General features: G+C 43.4%; 3 protein-coding genes across 3 annotated transcripts in view; 1 reads left to right on the top strand and 2 right to left on the bottom strand.

The window, feature by feature from the left end:
• The window catches only part of KIF15 (kinesin family member 15), a 46,015-nt gene extending 41,319 nt beyond the window's left edge, over window positions 1-4,696 (bottom strand). The window contains exons 1-2 of the mRNA XM_054594590.1: window positions 4,596-4,696; window positions 1,129-1,312 (exon numbers count right to left, since the gene is read on the bottom strand). Of these exons, the coding sequence (XP_054450565.1) occupies window positions 1,129-1,312; window positions 4,596-4,696 (285 nt within the window). The remainder of the gene's footprint in view (window positions 1-1,128; window positions 1,313-4,595) is intronic.
• Window positions 4,697-4,727: 31 nt separating this feature from the next.
• Window positions 4,728-9,317, top strand: KIAA1143 (KIAA1143 ortholog). Its single transcript, XM_054594755.1, has 3 exons — window positions 4,728-4,914; window positions 7,163-7,307; window positions 7,979-9,317. The coding sequence occupies exons 1-3, from the start codon at window positions 4,807-4,809 to the stop codon at window positions 8,188-8,190; spliced, it is 465 nt and encodes a 154-aa protein (XP_054450730.1). The 5' UTR covers window positions 4,728-4,806; the 3' UTR covers window positions 8,191-9,317.
• Window positions 9,318-11,758: 2,441 nt separating this feature from the next.
• ZNF502 (zinc finger protein 502) lies at window positions 11,759-23,396 on the bottom strand. The gene is made up of 3 exons (XM_054594517.1): window positions 23,165-23,396; window positions 20,845-22,638; window positions 11,759-12,078 (listed from the first exon to the last, which is right to left on the bottom strand). Exons 1-2 carry the CDS (start codon window positions 23,217-23,219, stop codon window positions 21,065-21,067), a joined length of 1,629 nt encoding a protein of 542 aa, XP_054450492.1. The 5' UTR covers window positions 23,220-23,396; the 3' UTR covers window positions 11,759-12,078; window positions 20,845-21,064.
• Between the last annotated feature and the right edge of the window lie 684 nt (window positions 23,397-24,080).

Raw genomic sequence — 24,080 nt, 5'->3', positions numbered from 1 at the left:
GAATTAAAATTAAGTTTACCTGTTTCTTTTTCTTTTTTTACATTTTTTAATGTGGCTACTAGAATATTTTAAATTATATATGTGGCTCACTTTATATTTCCATTGTTCAGCCATGCCCTAGATGAAAAAAACAACAAAAACTAAAGATCTAATGTCTTGCCAAAAACATCCATGCGTATAGAGAATAATCAAGAGCTGTGATGTCCAGTATAGTGGCCATTACTCATAGGTGATTATTAAATTTAAGTTAATTAGAATTCAATAAAACTTAAAACTCGGGTCTTCAGATGCACTTGTCACATTTCAAGTGCTCAACAGCCACATGTGGCTGGTGCATCTGAGAAACTGAATTATAACTTTATTTAATCTTTAAACAGCCACACATGGCTAGAGGCTACTGTAATGGACAGTACAAATGCAGAACATTTCCATTCCTGCAGAAAGTTCTATTGGATAGTGCTGACTTGATGTTAACTAAACTGTCCTTAATTAGAAATGCAGTTATTGACACAGTAATCTTAAATCTATCTTTCTTTGTTATGGACTGGATGTTTGTGTCCTCCCCAAAATGTGTATGTTGAAACCCTAATCCCCAATGTGATGGTATCTGGAGATGGGCCTTTGAGAGGTAATTAGGTCTCCCTCTCTCCTTTACTCTCCCATTCTCTCTCCGCTCCTCCATCAACAGTGAGAAGGCAGGTGTCTACAAGCCAGGAGGCGAGGTCTCACCAGACCCTGGACCTCCTGGCCTTCCCAACCTCTAGGACCTGTGGAAAATCAATGTTTTTTGTTTGGGCCACCCAGTTTATGATACTTTTGTTACAGCTGCCAGTGGTGATTAAGAACCCTCCTTAAACTACAGAGTTCCACTGTATTTATCAATCATCCAAGAGGCTCTGAAAAGCACACCTTGGCTAACCACCATCACTGGATGGACACAAACAGTGAAACAGACTCGTCATTCTGGTTTATGAAGGAAGAAAAATTTAATAAAATTAAATTTAAAATATTTATGGAATGTTTGAGCTTCCTTATGGGAGAGCCATCAAAACCAAAAACAAAATCCTCACAAACAACAGAATCTTACATGCTCCAAACGGAAACTTAAGTGTCCAAGATTACCCTTACCTGAGTAGCGTCCATGCCAGCAATGTGATCAAAGGTGAAGGTCCTGGGCTCGGGGTTGGAGTGCAGCCGGAGCGTCGTGGAAGACAGCACAGACAAGCAAGAGTTCTGCTCCCCATCAGCTGATCCAGAACCCTCTGCAGGTGGGCGAATCCGCACAAAAACTTTGATGGCGTCACCTTCATTACTAAAGACCAAAAATGCAGCAGCTGAGTTCACTGGAGAAAAGAAAACTAAAAAAAAAAATCTGAGGCTCATACTGCCTCTAATGTTTCTATACTCAGAGTTTCTCCAGCCCAGCCCAACATTCACTCCATTTCCATATACCTCTTGTAAGAGTCCCGCAAGACCCACACCCTTTCCTCATTTGCCTCAGGACAGTTACCTTCACAAGCCTTAATTTGAAATCAGCTCACAGGGAGTTGGTTCCAAGGAGCTCCAAGCATTGCTTGTCCCTAATTTCCCTCCAACAGCAATAATAAAATGAATCACCCAAGGGAGAATTACTGATTCTGTCTTTTAGCTTGGAAGGTAAGAGGGCAGAGGGTGGGGCAATGTGATACTTCCAGGTAGCCAAGGCCCAAGCTTAATTCTGAAACAAGCACCTCTTGTTTCAAGTACCCTTATTATGCTGAAGGGTTATCTTAGGAAAAACTATATCCCTAATTGTTTTGGTCTCATTAACAAGATTTTTCCTTACCTTGGCTGGTTAGATTGACAATTCGTCACATTGCGTAACTCATCTAGGAAAAAAATATATCATTAAAGGTGCTTAAAAGTGAAATATAAAAATCCCATTTTTATCAAGCCTGCTCTTCAGTTGCTGACAGTGCTCCTCAGTCTCCCCAGCTCCCTGGGCTCCTGACAGCAGGTGCTCGGGGGCCTTGGCCTTCCTCTATTCTCCCCATACCTCCTCCGCTGGTGCCGTTCAGTCCCATGGTTTTAAATGCTGTACATACACTGATGATTCCCAGATTTAAACCTTCTCCTGGAACCACATCTTATTGCCTGCTTGACATCTCCAATTCGATAGGCAATTTCAAATATAATGTGTCCAAATTGAACTCCTGATCACCCCTCCCGCTATACTTCTCCATCCCAATTAATGACAACTGCACCTTTCCAATTCCTCAGGTCAAAACCTGTCATTCCTAACCATTTCCTTCTCACACTCATATCTCATCTGTCAGCCAATCTTTGATTCTACCTCCAAATACATCCAGAATTCGGCAATTTCTTGTCAAATCTACTGCCGTGACCACCACAGAATCAAGTCAGCCATGTCCCGTACTTGAGTGACTACAGTAGTCTCCCTGCTTCTTTCATTCCCTCATTCTGCAACTCCCTTCTGTTCTCAACCAACAGGCAGTGTGATTCTGTTTTTTAAAAAAGCCAGAGCCCTGGCTGGTGTGACTCAGTGGATTGAGTGTTGGCCTGTGAACTGAAAGGTTGCTGGTTTGATTCCCAGTCGGGGCACACGCCTGGGTTGTGGGCCAGGTTCCTGGTCGGGCGCATGTGAGAGAGAACCCATCGATGTTCCTCTCCCTCTCTGTCTTCTTCTTTTCCCTCTCTCTAACAAAAAATAAATAAAATCTTTCAAAAAAAATGCCAGAGATTAACATCTAGCAAGACAGCGTGAGGAACGCCTCTGACCCACTACCCAGTGTAACTAGTGCAATAAAAAAAAAAAACAAAACCAAAACACCAATTTAAAGCCTCTAGAAATGGCCCTAAAGGCAAACAGCAAATGAAGTCAAGAAAATTTTTGAAAATTCCGTAAGAAAGGTGAAAGTCTGTATTAGTTGAATCAAGATCACTCCCTCCCTCCCAGCTCAGTGAATTGGAGACTCCACTCCAGACTGAAGAGCAACCACCACCAAAAAAAAAAAAAAAGAAAAGAAAAGGAGTAAAGGAGGAATGGAGGAAAGTAAAAGACACAAGACACATAGAAAACTAAAAGTAACACAGCAGGTATAAATCCAATTGTATCAATAATAACATATGAAGAGACTGTCAGACTACATGAGAAAACACTTTCCAGCTATGTACCACCAACAGAAACCACACTTTAGATTCAAAGATACAAACAGACTGAAAGTAAAAAGGTGAAGAAAGATCCCTCATGCAAACAGCAACCACAAGAGAGCTGGGGTGGCTATACGATGTTGGACAAAATAGACTTTAAAATAGCAAAAACAAAAACATTACCAGAGAGAAAGAGGGACATTTTTAATGATAAAAGGGTTAATTCTCTAGGAAAGCAATACAAATATAAACATATATTCACCTAATAACAAAGTATCAAAATACATGAAGCAAAAAATGGACCGAAGGGAGAAATAGGCAACTCAATAATAATAGTTGGAAACTTCCATACGCCCCTTTGAATGATGAACAGAACGACTAGACAGAAAGCAGATTAGCTGTCACTTAGCGCTAGTGGGGGAAGGGGAGGCGAAGGCGTGAACGCTACAGGTTCAGAGCTGGGGGAGCCAAAACCAGAGAAGAGCGGTTCACAGAGAGGGCTAGTGATCGGCGGAATACTGCTCTGGACATGTGCACCACTCTTCTCTAAATCTAAAATTCCGGAACGAAATGTTTGCTAGGGGTAGTAGAAGTAGAATTACAATGGACAGCTAGAAGCATTAACGTGGCCGGAAGGCACGAACACCAAAAGTTCAGTTTCTTCAGTCTTCTGAGGCTTCTCCCCACCTTCATGCTGCTCACTGAGAGTTATCAGAGCTGCTCAAAATCAGCTTTAAGAAAACAAGACTTTTAAAGGTCTTCTAAGAGGTGGGGCGTGTAGTACACAGGCACAGTAAAGGACCAAGGTATTAGAGAAAGTGAAAGGGTCTGTCAAAAGTAAAAATGACAGCGCTCCTCTCTATGACACCCGGGAGAAATTGGATGGGTCTTCTTGGGGAGAAAATACGAATTTTAAGACTACAAAGAAATGTTATCTAAGAGAGTCCATACACCTGGGCCCTCCAAGGAGAAAGATGTGCTTGGACCATGGGCATGTCCTCCCCTTCAGAAGGTGAGCGGTGTGGAAATACACAGAAGGTGGTGAGAGCCAGGGCCGAGCCTCGGGAGAGGCCAGCTCCGAAACGGGAGGAGAGGGAAGAACAAGCCGCGCTCCCGGAGAGCCCCGTCTCTGGTTCACTGCTCCGCCCCTGGGGCTCGGACTGTCCTGGCTCACAGCGTGCGCCCCACACACCGCGGGAAGGGAAGAAAGCTGTTCAGTCAGAGTCTTTGAGGGACAAAGAGATTCCAAGCACCCCCAGCCGCTCAGTTGACTCCCTCCTTTCACACCCAGCAGGAGGCCGGCGGCGGCCATTCTTTCAACGCTGTATTTGGGGGCGGGGGCAGGGACGGGGCAACGAAGCCCGGGGCTCCATACTTACTTTTGGAGCCGGGCGCCATGGCGCCCTCACCCCTGGATCCTGAGACCAACGCAGAGTTGCCCACACCTCCAGGCGCGCTGCGAGCCGGGATTCCGCTCGTTCAAGATGGCCGCGAATTTGAATTTGGCGCCCTGTTCCGACGTTGACGCACGCACCGAGGCCGCCATGTTGCCCGACCGTACGCCAGGAGGCGGGACCGAAGTGAGGTCACGAGTAGGCGCCGTCGCCTTTGCACAATCTTGAGGCCCGCGGGGGACCCGTCTTCCCCTGAGCGACCATGAGCAAACGGAACCAGGTGTCTTATGTGCGGCCAGCCGAGCCGGCGTTCCTAGCCCGCTTCAAGGAACGGGTCGGCTACAGGGAAGGGCCCACCGTAGAGACCAAGGTGAGCCCGGGCCAGTCGCGGCGCGGAAACGCGGCCCGCCCCGCCACTTCCGGCATCTGCTTAGCCTTGGAGGCCAGGTACTGACAGGTCACTCCCCTCACCCGCGCCCGGCCCTCGATCCGAGGGGGCCCCGGACCCCAGGCAGGTCGAACGACTACAGCCTCTTGCGCCCAGAAAACTGTCGTTTTCAGAGGGCTGCTCAGGTCTCGCCAATGCCTTGACGCAGGCAAAGCGCCTCGTCCCTGGTAGATAGTGAAGAAAGATCACTTTCCTGTCTCTCACTCGCATATCCCAAAACCCATTGTTAGCGGGGCCCCATTTTCCAGATAAACTGAAGCCACTTGATGAAATGACCCGATGTCGTAGGCCCTGAGTCTGGAACATCTTTTTGGAGGAATGCTCTGGATCTATTTCTGTGCTTTGTTGTAGATAAAAACAGCTCATCTAGTGGGGACGGAGAGAAAAACACTGATAACACGGTGTGGCGCTTGCTCCCTGTGAGCGCCGTGCACAGTGTGAGAAAGGAGAGGTGCGATCAGGGAAGCGCTGCTGAAGGATCTAGGCCCGGAGGCAGCTTGAGTGGGCGTTAGGCAGGGTCAGTGGGGTTTTCTAGGCCCTGAGAACTTCAGAGAGAGGGTAGGCGCAGGATCTTGTGTGTCCGTGATCTGCAGTATCCAAAGCTGGCTGGAGCTCAGAGGCCGGGGGCACGGTGGGCGATAGCGCTCTGACAGGTGACAGGGCAAAGGCAGAGCAGGCAGGGCTTTGTTGTCCTCTTTGGGGGACAAGGAACGCTTTGTGAGAGATGGGCCAACAAGCAGTTTGAATAATGCGTGGTTGTGTGCAAGACTTTCATCCCAGCAGTTCCACTCCCAAGGATTTATCTTACATATAAGTTTGCAAAAGTGAACCAAAATATGTGAAAAATTTGTATCATAGTGGGGGAAAAAAAAACCAGAAACAAGCAAAATTTTTATTTACAAGGTACTGGTCAAACCATGAGAGGACCATGTGTACAATTAAGTACTAGGCAGTGATTTTTAAAAATAGATCCTTCCAGCCTGGCTGGTGCGACTCAGTGGATTGAGTGCCAGTCTGTGACCCAAAGGGCCCCCGGTTCAATTCCCAGTCAGGGCACATGTCTGGGTTGTGGGCCAGGTCCCCATTAGGGGGCCCGTGAGAGGCAACCACACATCGATGTTTCTCTCCCTCTCTTTCTTCCTCCCTTCCCTCTATAAAAATAAATTAATAAAATCTTTTTAAAAAGATCCTTCCATATGTATCTCAAGGTATGGTGCAAAGATAGTGTTTGAGTAAAAAGTTAGGAGGTGGGGCTTTTATGGTATCTGACATATTTTTAAAAATCTGAATCAACTGACTAAATGTTACCACCTATTATGTGTATACATGGTTTGTTATGTTATTCTTTGTACTTTTTCATGTTTGGGAAACCTCATAATTTAAAAAAGAAAAGAAAGCACATCAGCCCTGGTTGCCATCTGAAAGGTTCCGGTTCAGTTCCAGGTCAGGGCACATGCCTGGCCTGCGGGCCGTCCCCACTTGGGGCATGTGTGAGAGGCAACTGTCTAATGATTCTCTCACACATGGATGTTTCTCTCCCTCTTTTTCTCCCTCCCCAATCTGTAGAAAATAAAGTCTGTAAAAAAAAAAAAAAAAAAAAGAAATCACATCACATAGTAGTATGTACAGTAGCCTGTTTGTAAACACAATGTTTTATGTACTTCCATATTTTTATACACTTATAAACTGGCTGATAGGGTATCCCCTAAACAAGCCATTGGGAGGAGAGATGAGCAGAGATAGGAGAGGACCTTTTGCTTGCTGCTTTTTGTATTTGGTGGTGGGTTATTTTTTGTCACAGTTTGAGAAGAGAGGGCAGTGCCCGAGGGTTGATGAAGAGCAGAGAGAGGTGGTGTGGTTCATCACTGTCCCAACTAGGCTGGGAGCCCCGGCAGCAGATGACACAGAGGGCCCCTGACACTGGGCGCTGCAGCTGGGGGCCTGCTGAGAAGGAGACTAATCCCACTGCGTAGGCACCCCAGGGTAGCTGGCTGGCAGCCAGACCTCTTCCCTCCTTGACAGGCTTAAAAGTGACCTGACAACTCATTGCCAAACACATTTAGTCAATAAAGTTACCCTTTCCACTTTAGTAATTGCAGTTTCTCGCAGAGACAGAGGTTGTATTTGATTCAAGGTCAGCAACCTACAAATTGTGTCTGTTGTCCCCTAGAGAATCCAGCCTCAGCTCCCAGATGAGGATGGTGATCACAGTGACAAAGAAGATGAACAGCCTCAAGTGGTGGTTTTAAAAAAGGGAGACCTGTCAGCTGAAGAAGTCATGAAAATTAAAGCAGAAATAAAGGCTGCCAAAGCAGGTAAGTCTGAAAGTAATCTGGGTTTTCTGACAAGTTAAGGAGCCCGGATAGGAAATTGTTTTATATTATACTGTGGTAAGTTTGAAGGAGACAGTCCTAGGTTCAAACTTTGGCTTTAACATGCACCAGATGTGTGATCTTGAAAAAGTTATTTCGCCTCTCAACCTCGGCTACCTCATCAGTAAAATGGGGACAATGATTGTGCCTACCTTACTGGATTGTTACGAGGATTAAGTGTGAATTTAAGTAAAAACATTCTATTCTTAAAAAAAAAAAAAAAATAGGTGGTTAGGACCACAAATTAGTTAACAGAGATCAATTTTTAATTAGTGCCTGAAGTATGGTATGCTATGTAGTATACTTTTCATTATTTGAAACTATTTATTAGATTGCTTTAAGGGAAAATGGAGTTATAGTCACTTTTCAAAGTAGTTGAAAATACAGCCTGATTGTAATTCATTAAGGATGGCAACATTACAGAATCCTTCAGTGAGCTTTTACTATGGGACTGCATGTCTGGTTGCATGTAGCTGGAGGCAGTGGAGAAGACCAAGCTGAAATGACTTGAGGATTTCCTTAAAAACAGTATAAAGTTTTCTTATCATTTGACTCTCTGGTAAAGGCAAAATAGTGAGGGAAAAAAAGTTTTTTAACTTTGTTTTTTGCTGCAGATGAAGAACCAGCTTCAGCGGATGGAAGAATCATGTATCGAAAACCAGTCAAGCGTTCCACAGATGAAAAATACTCAGGTTTAACAGCAAGTTCAAAAAAGAAAAAGACAAACGAAGATGAAATAAATAAGCAGGACTCAGTTAAAAAGAACTCACAAAAGCAAATCAAAAACAGTAGCCTCCTTTCTTTTGACAGTGAAGATGAAAATTAATAAGTATAAACATTTTGGACTGAGTCTTTAGGAGCATATGGGGTGTTTTTAAAAATATTTTTTCCTATTATAAAGATAATACAAGTGCATTACAGGAAATTTAGAAAATAAAAGTTAGTAAGATAAAAATTGTCCACCTACCAATACTCCTTTGACTTGAAATGCTAACTGTAGACAAAAACTAGTATAGTATTCACTTTGTTAAATCCCATGTGGGGTGTGTATGTATGTAAGTTGTATTTTTAACAAAATTGAGATTTTATTGTGTCTGTTCTCTATCCTGCTTCTCACTTGACATTATTTTTTGAGTATTTTTTCCGGTTAGTAAAATTCAAGCACCCGACATTAATAGCTACATTAATTTAACTTTGTAATTAAACAGATCCCTTATTGTATCTTTCTCATTAGCAAAACCCCACTTTGGTGGGAGAGACAATAATGTGTCTAGGTAAGAATACTTCCCTACCTCCTGCCAAGGGTAGCCACATGAGAGTTCTGGCAAGCTATGAGATGTGAGTGGGTCTCCTACAGGTAAGGATCTAATACAAACGATCTTGATACAAATTAGGATCTAATGTAGAACATGGTGACTGTAGTTGGTAAAACTAAAAGAGAAATACAAGTAGAAGTCTGCTTAATAAAGCTACTGGGATTTTTGATACCAAAGGACAGATTTGGCAAGCATGAACCTTTGTCCAGTTTTACTGAGAAATACATAAATCACTAAGTTTAAGGAGTATGGCATAATGGCTTGATTTACATCTATTGTGAACAGTATTTGAATATTTTTAAAGCTTTTGATGCTTACTTTCAAATTGCTTTCTAAAGAGGTTTTTTACCATTTTATTCATTTACCATCTACAAGAGCCCGCTTTGCCTCATCCATGATAACAGTGCACAAGCCATGGGCTAGAGAACCTGTCTTTTGATTTTTGTCAGTTTGGTATATTGAAAATGGTGTTTACTATTTAAATTTAATTGACATTTCCTGTGATTTACCAGGGAGGCTAAACTGTTTCTCATATTTAGCAGACTATTTTGTATTTCTTTGTCCAATTAATTTTTTGTTGATTTCCCATTAGTATAGTCATATTTTTCTTATTAATTTGTAAATTATGTAATCTATCTGACTTTTTTGTTGGTCTCTGTATCAGATAAAGAATCACTTGGATTCTCTTGTTCTTTGTTTTTATTTTTTACATTTTAAACTGTTCCCTCTGGATTTTATTTTAACATTGATAATTAGCATAGAACGCTAATTACCAATGGCCAAATCTGGAACAATTTGAACAAGAAAATAAGTGCTAATAGTAGATTGCAACTCATATAATAAAAATTCTTATGGCTATAAAGCAGCTATTAAACAAGTGAGGGAAAAGAAAGAATGGTGGAAACAGAAAAATCACCATTTGGCAAATCCCACAGTAATAAATTGCAGCCTGGATGGCAGCCTCCAAAGAGATAGATCCTGTTCCCTGGAACCTGTGAATGTCATCTTTCGTGGTAAAGTTTTTGAAGATGTGATTAACTTAAAGCTCTTGAGGTAACTAGGTAAAACGAGATTCTCTAAAAGCCAGCAGGCAGAGGGAGATTAGACAGAGATGGCAATGTGAAAACAGGCAAGAGGTTGGAATGATGCAGCTGCAAGCTAAAGACTGCCAGCAGCCACCAGAAGCTGGAAGAAACAAGGGACATACTCTCCCAAAGTCTTCAGAGGGAGTACAGACCTGCCAATGCCCTGACTTCAGCCCAACAGACTTCTGGCTTCCCGAACTCAGAGAATGCGTTTCTGTTCTAAGCCACCAAGCTTGTGATAATTGGTTACAACAGCCATAGGAAACTAATACATAAGTGATATTGGATAGATTCATCAAAAAATGCCAAAAAAAAAAAAAAAAGTCAAAATTTAGCAAGCAAAAATATTGAAAAGTAGAATATTTACAGTCTCAAAGTATCTTCTCAAGATACTTATTCCAAAAGGAAAATTAGTAGCTTCACAGTGGAGAAACCGGAGAGATGCCCCCTTATCTAAATGGTCAAAGGTACCGTTACCAGTAAGAAGTCATCCTGACATCATGACCTGATGGTGTGCACTGAGAAGGGCACATCACTTCCAAAGCCCAACATCTCTCTAGGGCCTTGCTGATGCCCTTTCCAAGGATGGGCTTACCAAGGGCACCCCGTGTCTGGGACTGAAGAGGCCAAAATCCTAGGATGTGGCCATGGCACAGGAATGTCAAGAATCTGAGAAAAAAAATACATTGAGAACCAAAAAAAACTAATGCTGAACTTTGTTTTTAATAGTCACATTTATAACTCAACCAATGAATGGCAGTTATTTATTATGCACAGCTCAACTTATTCTCAAGACGACCCTAGCAAGTATCCTCATTACTCTTCGGGGATGGAGGGTCGGTGGTGGGGAAAATAGGCTCAGAGAGGGTAAGGTCCCATACCTAGTAAGTGGCAGACTCAAAGCTATCTGGTACTGAGTCTGTTTTCTTAACTTTAAGGACACACTGCCTCTTGCTCAACATACAAAACATTCATCCCAACAGTGGACTGAGTCTTAAACTTTTAAGAATTTAGGGGAAAATGTGATTTTCACACAAGTCTTTCCTCACTGGTTATATCCCAAGTTTTACTCTCCAACATGAAGCTTCTGGTGTCGAACAAGTGCTGAATGGTGCCTAAAGGATTTCTCACACTCAACACATTCATAAGGTCTTTCTCCAGTATGAATTCTGTAATGTTCACTAAGGTGTGCTTGCTTGCGGAAGGGTTTTTCACACACGCTACACTTATAAAGTTTCTCTCCAGTGTGAGTTCTCTGGTGGTCAACAAGGGTAGAGTTCTGAGTGAAGGCTTTATCACATTTATTACATGTGTAAGGCTTCTCTCCTGAATGAATTATCTGATGCTGAATAAGGCATGCACTCTGATTAAAGGCCTTCCCACATTCATTGCACTTATAAGGTTTATTTCCAGAATGACTTCTCTGATGACGAGTAAGGCATATGCTCTGACTGAAGGCTTTGCCACATTCTGTACATTTATATGGTTTTTCTCCAGTGTGGATCCGCAGGTGTTTAATAAGGGAGGGACTCTGACAAAAGGCTTTGCCACACTCACTGCATTTATAGGGTTTCTCTCCAGTGTGAATTCTCAGATGTTGGACAAGAATTGCTTTTGTTTGAAAGGCTTTCTCACATTCCTCACATTTATAAGGTTTCTCTCCTGTATGAATCCTCAGATGTTGAGTAAGATTTGACTGTTTGCGGAAACGAGTTCCACATTCACCACATACATAGGGCTTCTGTCCTGTGTGAATCCTCTGATGCTGAGTAAGAGATGATGTCTGAGTAAAGAGTTTCCCACACTCACTGCACTTTGAAGATTTCTTCTGCATGTTAAGTCTCTGATGTTTCATTTGCAGAGGGATCTGGCAAGAACTCATGCTACTTAAAAAATAAGGGGGCGGGGGGGAGATGTCCAGTAGGTTCAGGTTTAGAAGAAACTTTCTCGCAAATTCATGATTGTTGCAAGGTACTTTCTCAAAAGATGATTATCCTTAGAGTAACACTGTTCTGGGACAGAGCTGTGTGTACTTTTGCATGCGTCGTCCTCTCCACCTCTCCCGCAGGACTCCCCCTCCTATGCTTTGCTCAGAATGCGTCTTCAGTTTCTCCAGATGTGAACCCTGATGAGCAGGCTCCCTGCCTCACCACACCTTTCTCAGGTCATGTACACTGTGTCACTTGGGTTGGTCTTCCTGCCTGAAAAAAAAAATTTAAAAAGGAAAACGTTCTCTGTGCAGAACAAGGACCTACAAGTGGTGCGTTGACTTTTATCCTCTTTTCAATAATAGAGAAAGGAGATCACAGTGACCTGAGGGAGACCAGGAGAGGTGGAAAGGGAGAAAGAGATTACATAGTGACAGGTCTTGGGAAATGTAAAAAATTCTGTATAGTGATTGACTCCCATACAGGAAAACTGTGTGGGAACCAAATCATTGTCACCAAAACACTCTGGGAAGCACAGAATGAAAGTGAGACTGAAATACTTAGATAATCCTAATGGCATCAAACTTTGAAATCCTGGCGCACCAAATCAGAGAGTGGCTATTCAGTTACCACACGCCAAAGCAACCTTTTCCCAGGATGACGCTGGAGATAATGACACATTCTAATTCTGAGGCTACTTTTCATTTTAGTTTTCTAATTATGTTACACAGAAACATATCCTCACTTAAAAATGTTTAGATAATATGGAAGTACATGGGATGAAATGATATTTTTATAACCATCACTACCCCACCCTACCTAAACCCATTTCCTTCCCAGAGATTATCATTAAGTTTGGAGTATATTCTTTGAGTTTTTTTTTCTACATATTTCCAACACAACACAAAGCATTTGATTCTCTACATAAATGAAACATTCTATAGGTGCTGCCATGCAATTTGCCCATTTTTCACTGCGAATGTGTCCTAGAGATCATCTCATGTTAGTACATACGGATCTCCTGGGCTGAGAATCAACTGGGACACACCGGTGCAGCTGCACAAATTGTTTACCGTCAGAGACTGATCTGATTGGCAGTCCTGTCCCGCACTGGTTCTTAAACGTATTGACTATTTCGCCTGAACCTGTCTATCTGCTGTATAAACTTCCACTATGGACACATAAAAATGAACTTCAAGTGATTTAAATGGGTAACGTAAAACCAAAACTCAAACCACACTTTTATTTCCTTTATTTTTGATTGTCCCAAAATAAAAAAGATTTTTTTATAATACAAAGAATGCATGCTTATTCTAGAAAAGTCACTCTAAAAATGAAATTACTGCCCTGGCCACTGTGACTCAGTAGGTTGGGTGTCATCCCATAAAGAAAAACGTTGCTAGTTTGACTCCTAGTCAGGACACATGCCTGGGTTGCAGGCCTGACCCCTGGCTGGGGCATGTGGGGGAAGTAACCAATCAACGTTTCTCCCTCACATCGATGTTTCTTCTCTTTTGTCCTCCTTTCTCTTCTCTTTAAATACATACATAAAGTCTTTTTAATAAATAAATAATAAAAAAATAAAAATGAAATTACTTGAAACCCTATCAAAGAAAATAGCTCGTATTTTGAAGAACTTTCTCTTAGACATCTCTCAATGCATATACACATATGTAGACACATGTGTACATATTAGACTAGATTGAGTTCTTCAGAATATAAAGAGTCATGACCTAGTCACAATTCTCATAATCTAAAAATCCAATTTACCCAATCCTGTTCTTCCTGAGTTTAACAGATTCCCGGGCTCTGCTGCTTTCTGATGACCAATGACAATGGCAGTTGTGATTACTTATGCTCATGTTCCAAACAGGGCTAGGAGTTCACTGCATATTCTCTAAGGAAACAGCTCTCTTTCAATAGATCTTCCAATAATTTATCATCAGTTTTCCCAGATCTGACCACCACATCATTAAGCCATACTTAGCAGCTCAGTGAGTAGCTTCAAGGTGTCCCACCAGATGACTGCAGAGGAAGTAGCTAGTTTTGCTACAATTTAAGAACATATGATTAAAAAGCTAGTGCACCCTATGATCTGTCCTATAACCAATTACTCTACAGCCTTCTTCCACAATAGGCCATTCTAACTCTGATTTGAATAAGATGGTTCCATTTCTGGATGGTTTGTGTTTTCAGTCTGAAGGGTCTACTAGCTACAATGGTCACTGTGGGCCTCAATGTGGGCCTGCCACCACTTAACAACCCATCCTGGGCTCTCTAGCTCAATTTCATTTACCCAGAGAAAAGCTGTTAGGAACACAAGTGACACTGGTTTGTGGTCTTCTCTTAAGAAAGGACAAGAATCTGAGTCAGAGAGGGAGAAGAAAGAGCACCCATAAATTGTCAGCTGACTTCATACTCTGGATTCAGGGGAACCCAGGAATATCCCATCCCTAACTAAATGACTATTTTAAAAAAGATTTTATTTATTTTCAGAGACAGGGGAAGGGAGGGAGAAATAGAGGGAAAGAAACATTGATGCGTGAGAGAAACATAGGTCAGTTGCCTCTTGCACACCCCGCAACAGGGGACCTAGCCTGCAACCCAGGCACATGCCCTGACTGGGAGTTGAATGGGAAACCTTCTGGTTTGCAGGCCAGCACTCAATCCACTGAGCTGTACCAGCCAGGGCCCAAATGACTATTTTAAGTCTGAATAAAAGAATATCATTGTTCTAGAAGATTATCATTAAGAACAAAAAGGTCAGTGGGTAGACTTCAGAGAGATGTGACAGTCACAAAGAAATAGGGTAGGTCCTCCTAAGAACTAAGCACCCTTGGGTAAATACTCTTCCACAGGAGATGATGGTGGAGCCCAAAGACACCGCCACCCCCACCCCAATCTAGCAGAGAAGCCACTGACTGCAAAAGTCAGAAAGTAAAGCCACAGTAGAGGGCAGTGAGACAAGCCCTAGACTGAGCCAAGAGGTCTGGATTCTAGTCTCTACCACTAACTTGTTCAATGACCTGAAATTGAGGCAAGTCGCTCAATTTCAACAGATTTTTTCCTTATCTGTGAAAATAAATGGAAAAACTAGACATTTAAAGCTTCTTCTACTACCAACATTGTGATTCTTTGCTTCTAAAAAACAGATGGAAAAAGACCAAAAATCTCAAATCAAGACTTTCCAGTCCATCTTTAATTGACGCTGGATATACCACTATTTTATTTGAAAGGTACAAACTGAGCAATTACTACGCCTCAAGAAAGGAGATCACCTCTTTAGAGAATGGGCTGAGTTAACAGCAGGGAAACTCCCCACCACTTATTTTCTCACAATCAGAGGTGGAGGGATTGCAGCAAAGTCAGACTGCCTCTGTGTGAAGCAGAAACTTCGAAAAGGACACGGGAATATGTTGGAAGATGTTAAGGACCCCTCCTGAGAGGGAAGGTTTTAAGAACCCTTCTCTCTGAACAGAAAGGAAGGAGCGCTGTGTTAAAAGGTGTGGACCTGGCTTCCAGTCTAATCCAGCCCGGTCCGGTGGAACCTCTTACTTGATCCTGCACAAACCACTTTCAGACTCTTAGTCAAATTCTAACATTCAGGTCAAACGTGAACCACTCTCCCCGCTTCCTCGTGAAAACTTTTCACGTTTCAAGGTACTTGCGCCACAGTGTTCTGAAAGAATGTCACGTCTCCACGGTGGGGCTTTCCATCCTGTGTTTGAACACTCTGATTCCTATCTTCCTCTTCCGAGCCTGAAGACAAGCGTGGTGTGGGCTCTGGGGCCAGCACCCCCTGGGTCTTAACCCCAGCGCCCCAGGCATTAGCTATGTGAAATTGCGTAAGGTACTTAACCCTCCTGTGCTGCAGTGTTTTCAAACCTCAAGTGGCGGTAATAAGTACTTCACACGGTTGTGACGATGCATGAATGAAGAATGCTGTCAGGTAAGCATTCAATAAATGCTACTTGCTGTTAAATCATTACTGAGTCTATATGTCTTCATACCTATCCTGTTTCTTTTAGAGCATAAAAACTTAATGAAAGGAAGACGCTAACTCACACATGGCATTCGCATGCAACACGCACAACGTTGTGAAGCAGCGAAGAAAACGAGATCGCACCCAGAGTGGTTCGCCTGCCCGGTTGAGAATGTGCAAACGGAGCCCAGGCCTCCCCACTCCCAGGCCAGAGACCTCGAACAGTGTCCTCGCTTCCCTCCCCGGGGAGCCGCCCCAGTCCCTGGTCCCTGGCCTCCGCCCCAAAGGACTCTGCTCCCTCCGCAGGAGGAGGGGTCCACTGGAAGCCGCTCCAAGGGGGCGCCCGAGGCCCTCCGCTGGAGCCAAGTTCCGGGCCGGCCCCACGTCACAGCCCGCGCAGTGGGGCGGTAGCGGCTGCCAGCTGCCCTAAGGAGGCTGGGGCGCCTCCTTTCGTCTCGGTGGTTCCTCCTAGGCCGGCCCGCAAAACTCTCCTGAGGGGCGCTCTTCGGGACACGGAAATGGGCGGAAGTGCGAGTGAGGCCTGCCACGGGCAGCTCCCACCCCGGGCTGGTCCGTCCTGCACCCGGCATTGGTCTCCCTGCGGCCTCTGCCCCAGGGCACTGTCGCTTGCAGGGCTTCCGAGGCTGTCGGAAAGCTGGTTCCCACCTCCCTCGCTCGTATGCTCAGCCGCCGGCACCCGAGCGCCCTGCCACCTTGGGGTCTCTGCTCAACAACTGGCAGACAGAGCGGAGCTCCGCCTCAGGCCTACGTCCCAGGTCCTTAGTGTGTCGACTTGGGCCCCTTACCTCTATACAAGTCTCCTCGCAAAACAGTGAGGGTAACGAGTTTCACGAGGTCATTGTGGGGATTAAATGCGCTTAATGCCCTGTACATTACCAACAATTTCTGGTGCTTAAAAAAAGGTTCAGGAAATGTTCGTTCCTTCTGAGCTCCTCAACCCCCAGCTCCAGCCAGTTCTTGTTCTGCGTTGGCTTCTGCGACCCTCCCTGCCCTCAAGTTAGCACTCCTGTCCCGCTTTGCAAAACTCCAGATCTTGCTGGTCTTCATTCAGGAAACATTTGCACATAAAGGCTCATCCTAAACAGGTATATATTCCAAGGATAAAGGCGAAGGTAGCAGGGCACCTGATCTATTTTCAAACATTCCTAACAATCTGCAAACTATGGGAAATCGGGCTGTCTGCTTAGCATCATATCCCTATTGTGCAGTAGCGGGCAGTGAGTAAACACTTGAATAAATGAATGAGACGCAGCACACGTTACCTGCTCAATTCTCCAGATGTGACTTTTTCCCACAATGGAGTCCTTCACTGAGGAGCTTAAATCAGGTGTGCAGACGCCGCAGGATAACCATCTTCATCTAAAAGAGCACCCTTGCCCTGACCTACGTGCCTCTGTTGGTCAGGCATCAGCCCCCAAAAGTGAAAGGTCACCAGTTCAATTCCCAGGGACAGCACCTGCCTGGGTTAAAGATTCAGTCCCCATTTTGGGCGCTTACTAGAGGCAACTGATCAGTTACTCTCCCTTACATGGATGTTTCTCTCCTTCTTTCTCCCTCCATTCCTACTCTAAAAATAAATCCTTAAATAAAGAGCACCCATTGTCCAACTATCAGCTGCCTATGGAACGGTGAGCTTCCTTTTTACCAGGGTCAGTCTCAGCATTTGGGAATCAGATACCAAGTTCTTCCCCGCAGCCCTAGTATCTCGCAGGCCAGAGTACCTAGACCTATTCGAATTTTCCAACAGGCCTTGAAGAATCTCTAAATCAGCAGGCTTGAAGGTGTGGAAGCTAACCCTGGGGATGCGGGGGAGGCACCCTGGGCAGAGCACCAAAATGGGCTTAACAGCACCTGGGCTGAGCTTCTCTCATTGAAAGGTAGAGAATGAATGGGAGGGATGAAGGCCACATGTCTGCATCATGTTGGAAGGGAAGTGCAGTCATAGAGAAAAGTCGACTTATTTCTCACCCTTACATGCAAGGAGGTCTGATTTTGAGGGCCAAATTTGTTCTTGATCTAAAGTGAGCCCTCCAATCCTCAGGAACAGGGCAAGGTTGGAGCCTTAAGTGGTCAATATGTGTCATATAATAGACACAATAAAGCATCATGGAACAGAGGTAAAACCAAGAGAGAAATCTGAAGCAAAAGTGATAGAAAGAACACCGAAGTTTCAATTTCACTTAACACTTACAAGTTGTGTGACCTTGGCAAGTCCAACCACGTTTTCCCTTTTGTTGTTTTGAGGATCTAACGTGGTTCATCTCCTGTGTCCTTCTGAAACCACTAATTAAATTTCAACACATTGTGAATAAGCAACACATTTCAGTTCCCTATCCTTCCAGAGCGTGGGGAAAGCCATGAGCTCAGAAAATGCTTTCACATTGGGAATTCTAAGCTCAGCTGCTTTCTTGTGGGGCCAGCATCGTTGTTGAGCTCCTGCTGATTTCATGGATAGTCCTGTTGACACAGCTATGGTTCTACATCTGCATGCACCTCCCTCTTCCTATTCTGACATCAACATATCTGAGAGGATTTTGTTAAACTGTGGTAGGACATTTGAATGCCTAATTTGGAGCAAAACAAAAAAAAAAATTGTTACAACATAATTCTTATGGGATCCTCTGCTTAATACAACCACATACTCCGTATCTTGCAGAAAGGTTTGGAATGATTGTTCCTTGCAAACAACTCATGGACACACTCATGTATTCACCATTCCTCCTTTCTGCTGGTAACTGTAGACCTGAGTCACACATTGGCATGGAGGAATGTCTCAGTATTTTAGTTGAGGTCAAAGATGATGTGGGCCAAATGAGGGGCCTCCAGCGCCTCTTTAAGGGGATACTTATTCTGAGAGAGAACAACATAGTTTCTATAGTTGTCCTACAAAGACCATCAAGAAGAAATGTGAAAGATGGCCTGGGGGGCAAGAAACTTAGACTGGTTAGAAAAAGAGAAAAAACAGTCTAGGAAATGAATGGGAGAGCTGCACTAAAGTGATAGTGGTGAAGAGTTTCAAGATTTAGAAGATAATGTCAACAGGACACAGCAGCTGACTGGGCAGGAAAACTCAGACAGAGGAAAGGCTGAGAGGAAGGAGATTCCTAGGTCTGGGGCCAAGCTGGAGTGACTGTGCACATTCTGGGATGGCAACGGAGAGAAAATTATGAACAGATATTTGCAAATATGAGACTATGGAATGAGGATAATGGAAAGATGATGAGTTTCTTTCCTCCCCGTTTCCTCAGGAGTGAAAATAATACCAGACTTTAATCCTGATCATTAAAAATTGAAAAGTTGTGCCCATTCCATTTTGTAAAATCTTTCTAACAAGAACTCAAGACATCTCTCACCCGTGTTCTAACATTTCTTCCTTAAGAAATAATGCTTATCTTCTCTAATCTCTATTCAGGACTCCAAAAAGAGGAGTATATAAATATTATGCTAAATACCTACACATCAGGAATTTCCTGAAGTTTCTGGTGTGCAAAGATTGTTTAAAATACATTAATAAATATTTATTGAACATTTACTATGTGCCAGTAACAAATTCTGTAGCATTATTTTTCATACTTGCAAAGTGGAAATACATTGATGTTTGCTTTCTATACACTACATTTTTATAAGCATAAAATATAAAGTTCTCATACGGTTATATCTGCCCATACAGTTTTAATTTACTCAATTACACGTTGCCCTGTGCCAAGTTTTGAGAACATATCTTCACAGCTGGAGAGAGAAAAGTGTATTTCTTCCACATTCCTATTAATGGTAATTAATGGCTCAAAGTATTGCTTAGAAGACAGGTGCTCCTGAAAAAAGTCAACACTGAGTTCCAAATAATCACCATTTCAGAATCAACTTACTTTCATTGTTTTTAATAGCTATATTTTAAAAGCTGTATTAAGCTTCAGAGCAATGATTTCCTATCGAAGGCTATCCTCAATCTTCTGGAGCAGCATCTCTGGATAGCAGTTAAGAACATGAAAGGGAGTAAAGATAAGAAACATCCCCTTTCTCTCAATAAAATACCTTAGGTCAGTGGCAACCCATCATATCTTGATTTTCAGGTAATCCTCTCTAGAATACTTTCCAAATTTAGCCCATAGGAAATGTTTCTCTAGATATTCTCAACCTGCAGGTAAAGGTAGGTACCCAGAAATAAGACAGGCCTAATAAAAAAAAGAAACACCTAAGATGTAACAAATCTGTTATAGCCACCAGTGGCATAATGAAACAGGCTCTCCCAGCTACAGTAACCAATGTTTTCTTAGGCTGGCGCAGCAGCCCCCAACTCCAGCCAACTCAAAAGACTGTCTCCTTCCTTCATTAATGCTGTTGCCTCCCTAAAGGAAACAAACAACAAAAAACACAAACAAAAAAAACACCAGAGTCCTATTTTGTTTGGACAGTTATTTTTAGTAGGGCCCTCTCCCCTAGTCCCTGTGAACTTGAGACCCAACCAAACTTACGAGAGACAGGTGTACACCTCCGTCCAGGGCAGGTGCACATTGATGGCCTGCTCTATCACATGCAGATTTCCTGCTCGTGGCTTCTTTTGACCGCCAGCCTCACACAGGCCATTTCCATCCTGGGGAAGCCACTGTCCCACTAGGTCAGAGGCTGGGCCTCCCTCTCCAGGGCCCTCTGAGCAAACAGGATACCCTTTCCACAAACTGGCATCATTCTAGAAGTCTCTCTTTACCTCCTCTTTCTCCAACTCAAAAGGATCAGGAAGATCCCCCCCCCCATTCTGATGAAAGCTTTCTTTACCGACCTATCTGTAGAGTTCAGCCCAGTCCTTGCCACATACCCGTCCCACCGCCCCCATTGTCAAGAATGAATTGCCTTTCTCTTGTTTTCATCCCCCCCACGGGCCCCTTCACAGCTTAAGCAGTCTCCTCACAGCAGCATGGCTAGAGCTGCCTCAGACGTCTGGTGGCTTCCTGGCACTACCTCAGAGCTGCTGCCACTCTCACAGTGAGTGTTTGGGCAAGCACCTTGGCCTACTGTTCACTGAACATATGTGACAATTTGGGAAGGTGCGGCAGGAACGTAGTAAGGGAGATACAAGTGCTAACTTAACACATGGCACCTCAAGGTACAGGTCATATGGGGACAACGGAGTAGCAAGCAGCAAGGATTTACCTGAAAAGCAGGAATTTCCCTTCTACCTTGTACTCCCAGATGCCCACCTGGAGTAGGCTCTGCATTCTCCAAGCCCCCACATACATCTCTGGAAATATTCTTCTGATGTAGCATTCAAGGCTCCATCCTCCTTCCCTCCAGGGACTCTACCTGCCCCCATCTCCTCAGCCAGATTCCTAACCACTATTTCTTGAGAAACTGCCATAACCTAATGCCAGGTTCATTCACTACCGTGAAGCTTCTGATGTCTGAAAAGGACTGAACTATGTCTGAAGAATTTTCCACATTCAATGCATTCATAAGGCTTCTCACCAGTGTGAATCCTATAATGTTCACTAAGATGTGCATACTTGCGGAAGGTTTTCTCACACTCGCTACATTTATAGAGTTTCTCACCAGTGTGAGTTCTGTGATGTTCAGTAAGAGAAGAGCTATGAGCAAAGGCTTTCCCACACTCTTGACATTTATAGGGTTTCTCTCCAGTATGAATTCTCATATGCTGAGTGAGGCAGGTATTCTGATTGAAGCCCTTCCCACATTCATTGCACTTATAGGGTTTCTCTCCAGTGTGACTTCTCTGATGCCGAATAAGGCAAATGCTCTGAATGAAGGCTTTACCACATTCACTGCATTTGTAGGGTCTCTCCCCTGTATGAATTCTCTGATGTTTAGTGAGTGGTGTACTCTGAGTAAAAGCTTTGCCACATTCTTTACATTTATAAGGTTTCTCTCCAGTATGAATTCGCAGGTGTTTAATAAGGGATGGACTTTGACAAAAAGCTTTGCCACATTCCTTACATTTATAGGGTTTTTCTCCAGTATGAATTCTTTGATGCTGAGAGAGGTTTGCCTTTGTTTGGAAAGTTTTTCCACATTCATCACATTTGTGTGGTTTCTCCCCTGTGTGAATTCTCTGATGTTGTGTGAGATTTGAGTGTTTGCGAAAAGAGGTGCCACATTCATTGCATAAATAAGGTTTCTCACCAGTGTGAATTCTCTGATGATGAATGAGGTGTGTGTTCTGATTGAATGCCTTTCCACACCTATTACATTTATAAGGTTTCTCTCCAGTGTGAATTCTCTGATGTTCGGTGAGATGTGAATGATTGCAGAAGGAATTCCCACATTCGTTACATTTATAAGGTTTCTCTCCAGTGTGGATTCTCTGATGCTGAGTAAGAAATGATCGACATCGAAATGTTTTCCCACACTGCTCACATCTGTATGGTTTCGTTCCAGTGTGAATTCTTTGATGCTGAACAAGGAATGAACTACGACTAAAGGCTTTCCCACATTCCTCACATGCATAAGGTCTCTCTCCAGTATGAGTTCTCTGATGTTGGGTAAGGGATGAGCTCTGAGTAAAATGTTTTCCACATTCGTTACATTGCCAAGACTTTTTCCGTGTGGAGAGGGTTGAGCATTTACTTTGGTCTGAAACCTCATTGGTGTGTATGCCACTTGTCTCCCACTGATGTAAACTCTCTTCTGTAGAAACCCTGAGATGCGTAACAAGGCTTGAGGTCAAAAGCAACCTTTTCTCAAAATTATATTCTTGGCTAATCATTTCAGGAGGTGCTTCCTTGTGGATGAAAGTTATTCCCCCAAAACCTCCTTCCTGGAAAAAGCATGGCCCAGGAACATCTCCAGGAGAGTTCTCCTTCATGCTCTCACATGCATATTTGTCATTGAATGCAGAATGCTGGGATTCATCCCCTTGGAGCCTCTTTCCTACTGTCTCTGGTGAATCAATTTCAGAGACATCTTGTTCTGGAGCAGGCTTGTTCACCCAACCTGAAAGAAACCATCAGAATGAATACCTCTTATGTAGGCCAAAGTAGAGGCCCCTGAAGTTCTGGGACCTAGGATGCAGGTCTCATTAAGGACCAATAAAAGCAAGTGGGACAAGTAATTCGAAGTTGCAAGTGGTGGAAGAAATCTGCATTAGAGTAAGGCGATCACCATTAGTGAGGAATCCCATGGAAAGGACAGCTACAGACACCCAGAGAGAGAGAACCAGAGAAAAATGGAGATAAAGGGAAAGCAACAACCACAGGCTGATGATTAGGGCAAGACAGAACATATGGACTGTTTATATGCAAAGAAGGGAGGATAGTAGGAGAATGTAAAAGGGCATATGGTGGAACTGAGAGAGAAAATGAGTATGAGGGGAAAGCTGACCCCCAGAGAAGCTCACCACATCTGCCCCCAAAATCCCTAAAAGAGGAGGTAGTTTTATCTTCTGAGCTTCATTCAGTTTCTCTTGTATGATTTCCAAAGCCCTGCTGTTTCTCCCACTGGCTGTCTCTTGCTCACTCACCTGGACAAATCTCTCTTCCACTCTCTCTCTCTTCAGCTCTGTGCATATTCAACATCCACAAATCTTCTCCTTGATTTAATTGCAAAACACTTCAAGGTTGGAAAAGTGGGAGCCCTGCTCACAGGGGAAAAAAAGGTGGGGGACGGGATATCACTGTCCCAGTAAACAGAAATATGAGAAAGAGCTGTAGTCTAGGGAGACTATCTAATAACTCACACAAAACCTGTCAGGTTAGCAACGTGATTGCATCAGCAAGAATTGGGGTTGGCTTCCACACCTCTAGGTTCACAAACTCCATTTGTCAGCTTTCCAAGAAGTGACAGCGAGACAGACTGACATATTAATAAACATTCAAGTGATTGATGAATAATCAAGGTTATTTATGATGATAAAAATAATTAAGAAGTGGATAGGAATACTCATGTCAATTAGTACATTCTGTCCATTATACAATAATCTGTATGAAAAGTCAATTAATAAAATCAAAAGTTGCATGAGCAAATGGCCTCAGGGCAAGGCTAATGCATTAAGTCTGATCCACCAGCCTCCCCTGCATGCCAAGGACCTAGAGAGTAGTCAGAGAACTCTGCAATACAAACCTAAGGATACACTGGCTGTCTTTTCTTCTAAATGTCATATCGAACAATTTTTCTTCAGGCACAGTTCAATATAAGAGTGTAGGCTGCAGTTTAAATAAAATACTTTATAATTTTTGACTTACTAAGAGTTACAAAAATAGTGGAGTTTCTGGTGTTCGGACTGTCAAAATTATAAAAGTTTATATAAAAATGTCTCTTTATATAACGCTGACATATGAACTAGAACTGGCAACATTATTTCAAGGAAGACAGAGATGGTTTACCACAACTGAGGGCAAAGAGGGCATGAAAGAACAGGCTGTGTCTGAAGTACACAA

The sequence above is a fragment of the Pteronotus mesoamericanus genome, unplaced genomic scaffold (assembly GCF_021234165.1).
Source record: "Pteronotus mesoamericanus isolate MK-2021 breed Mesoamerican mustached bat unplaced genomic scaffold, CSHL_Meso_final scaffold_533, whole genome shotgun sequence".
In the NCBI taxonomy this organism is placed as follows: Eukaryota; Metazoa; Chordata; class Mammalia; order Chiroptera; family Mormoopidae; genus Pteronotus; species Pteronotus mesoamericanus.
Note: the sequence above shows the minus strand (reverse complement) of the source record. Positions and strands in the feature narration are given on the sequence as shown.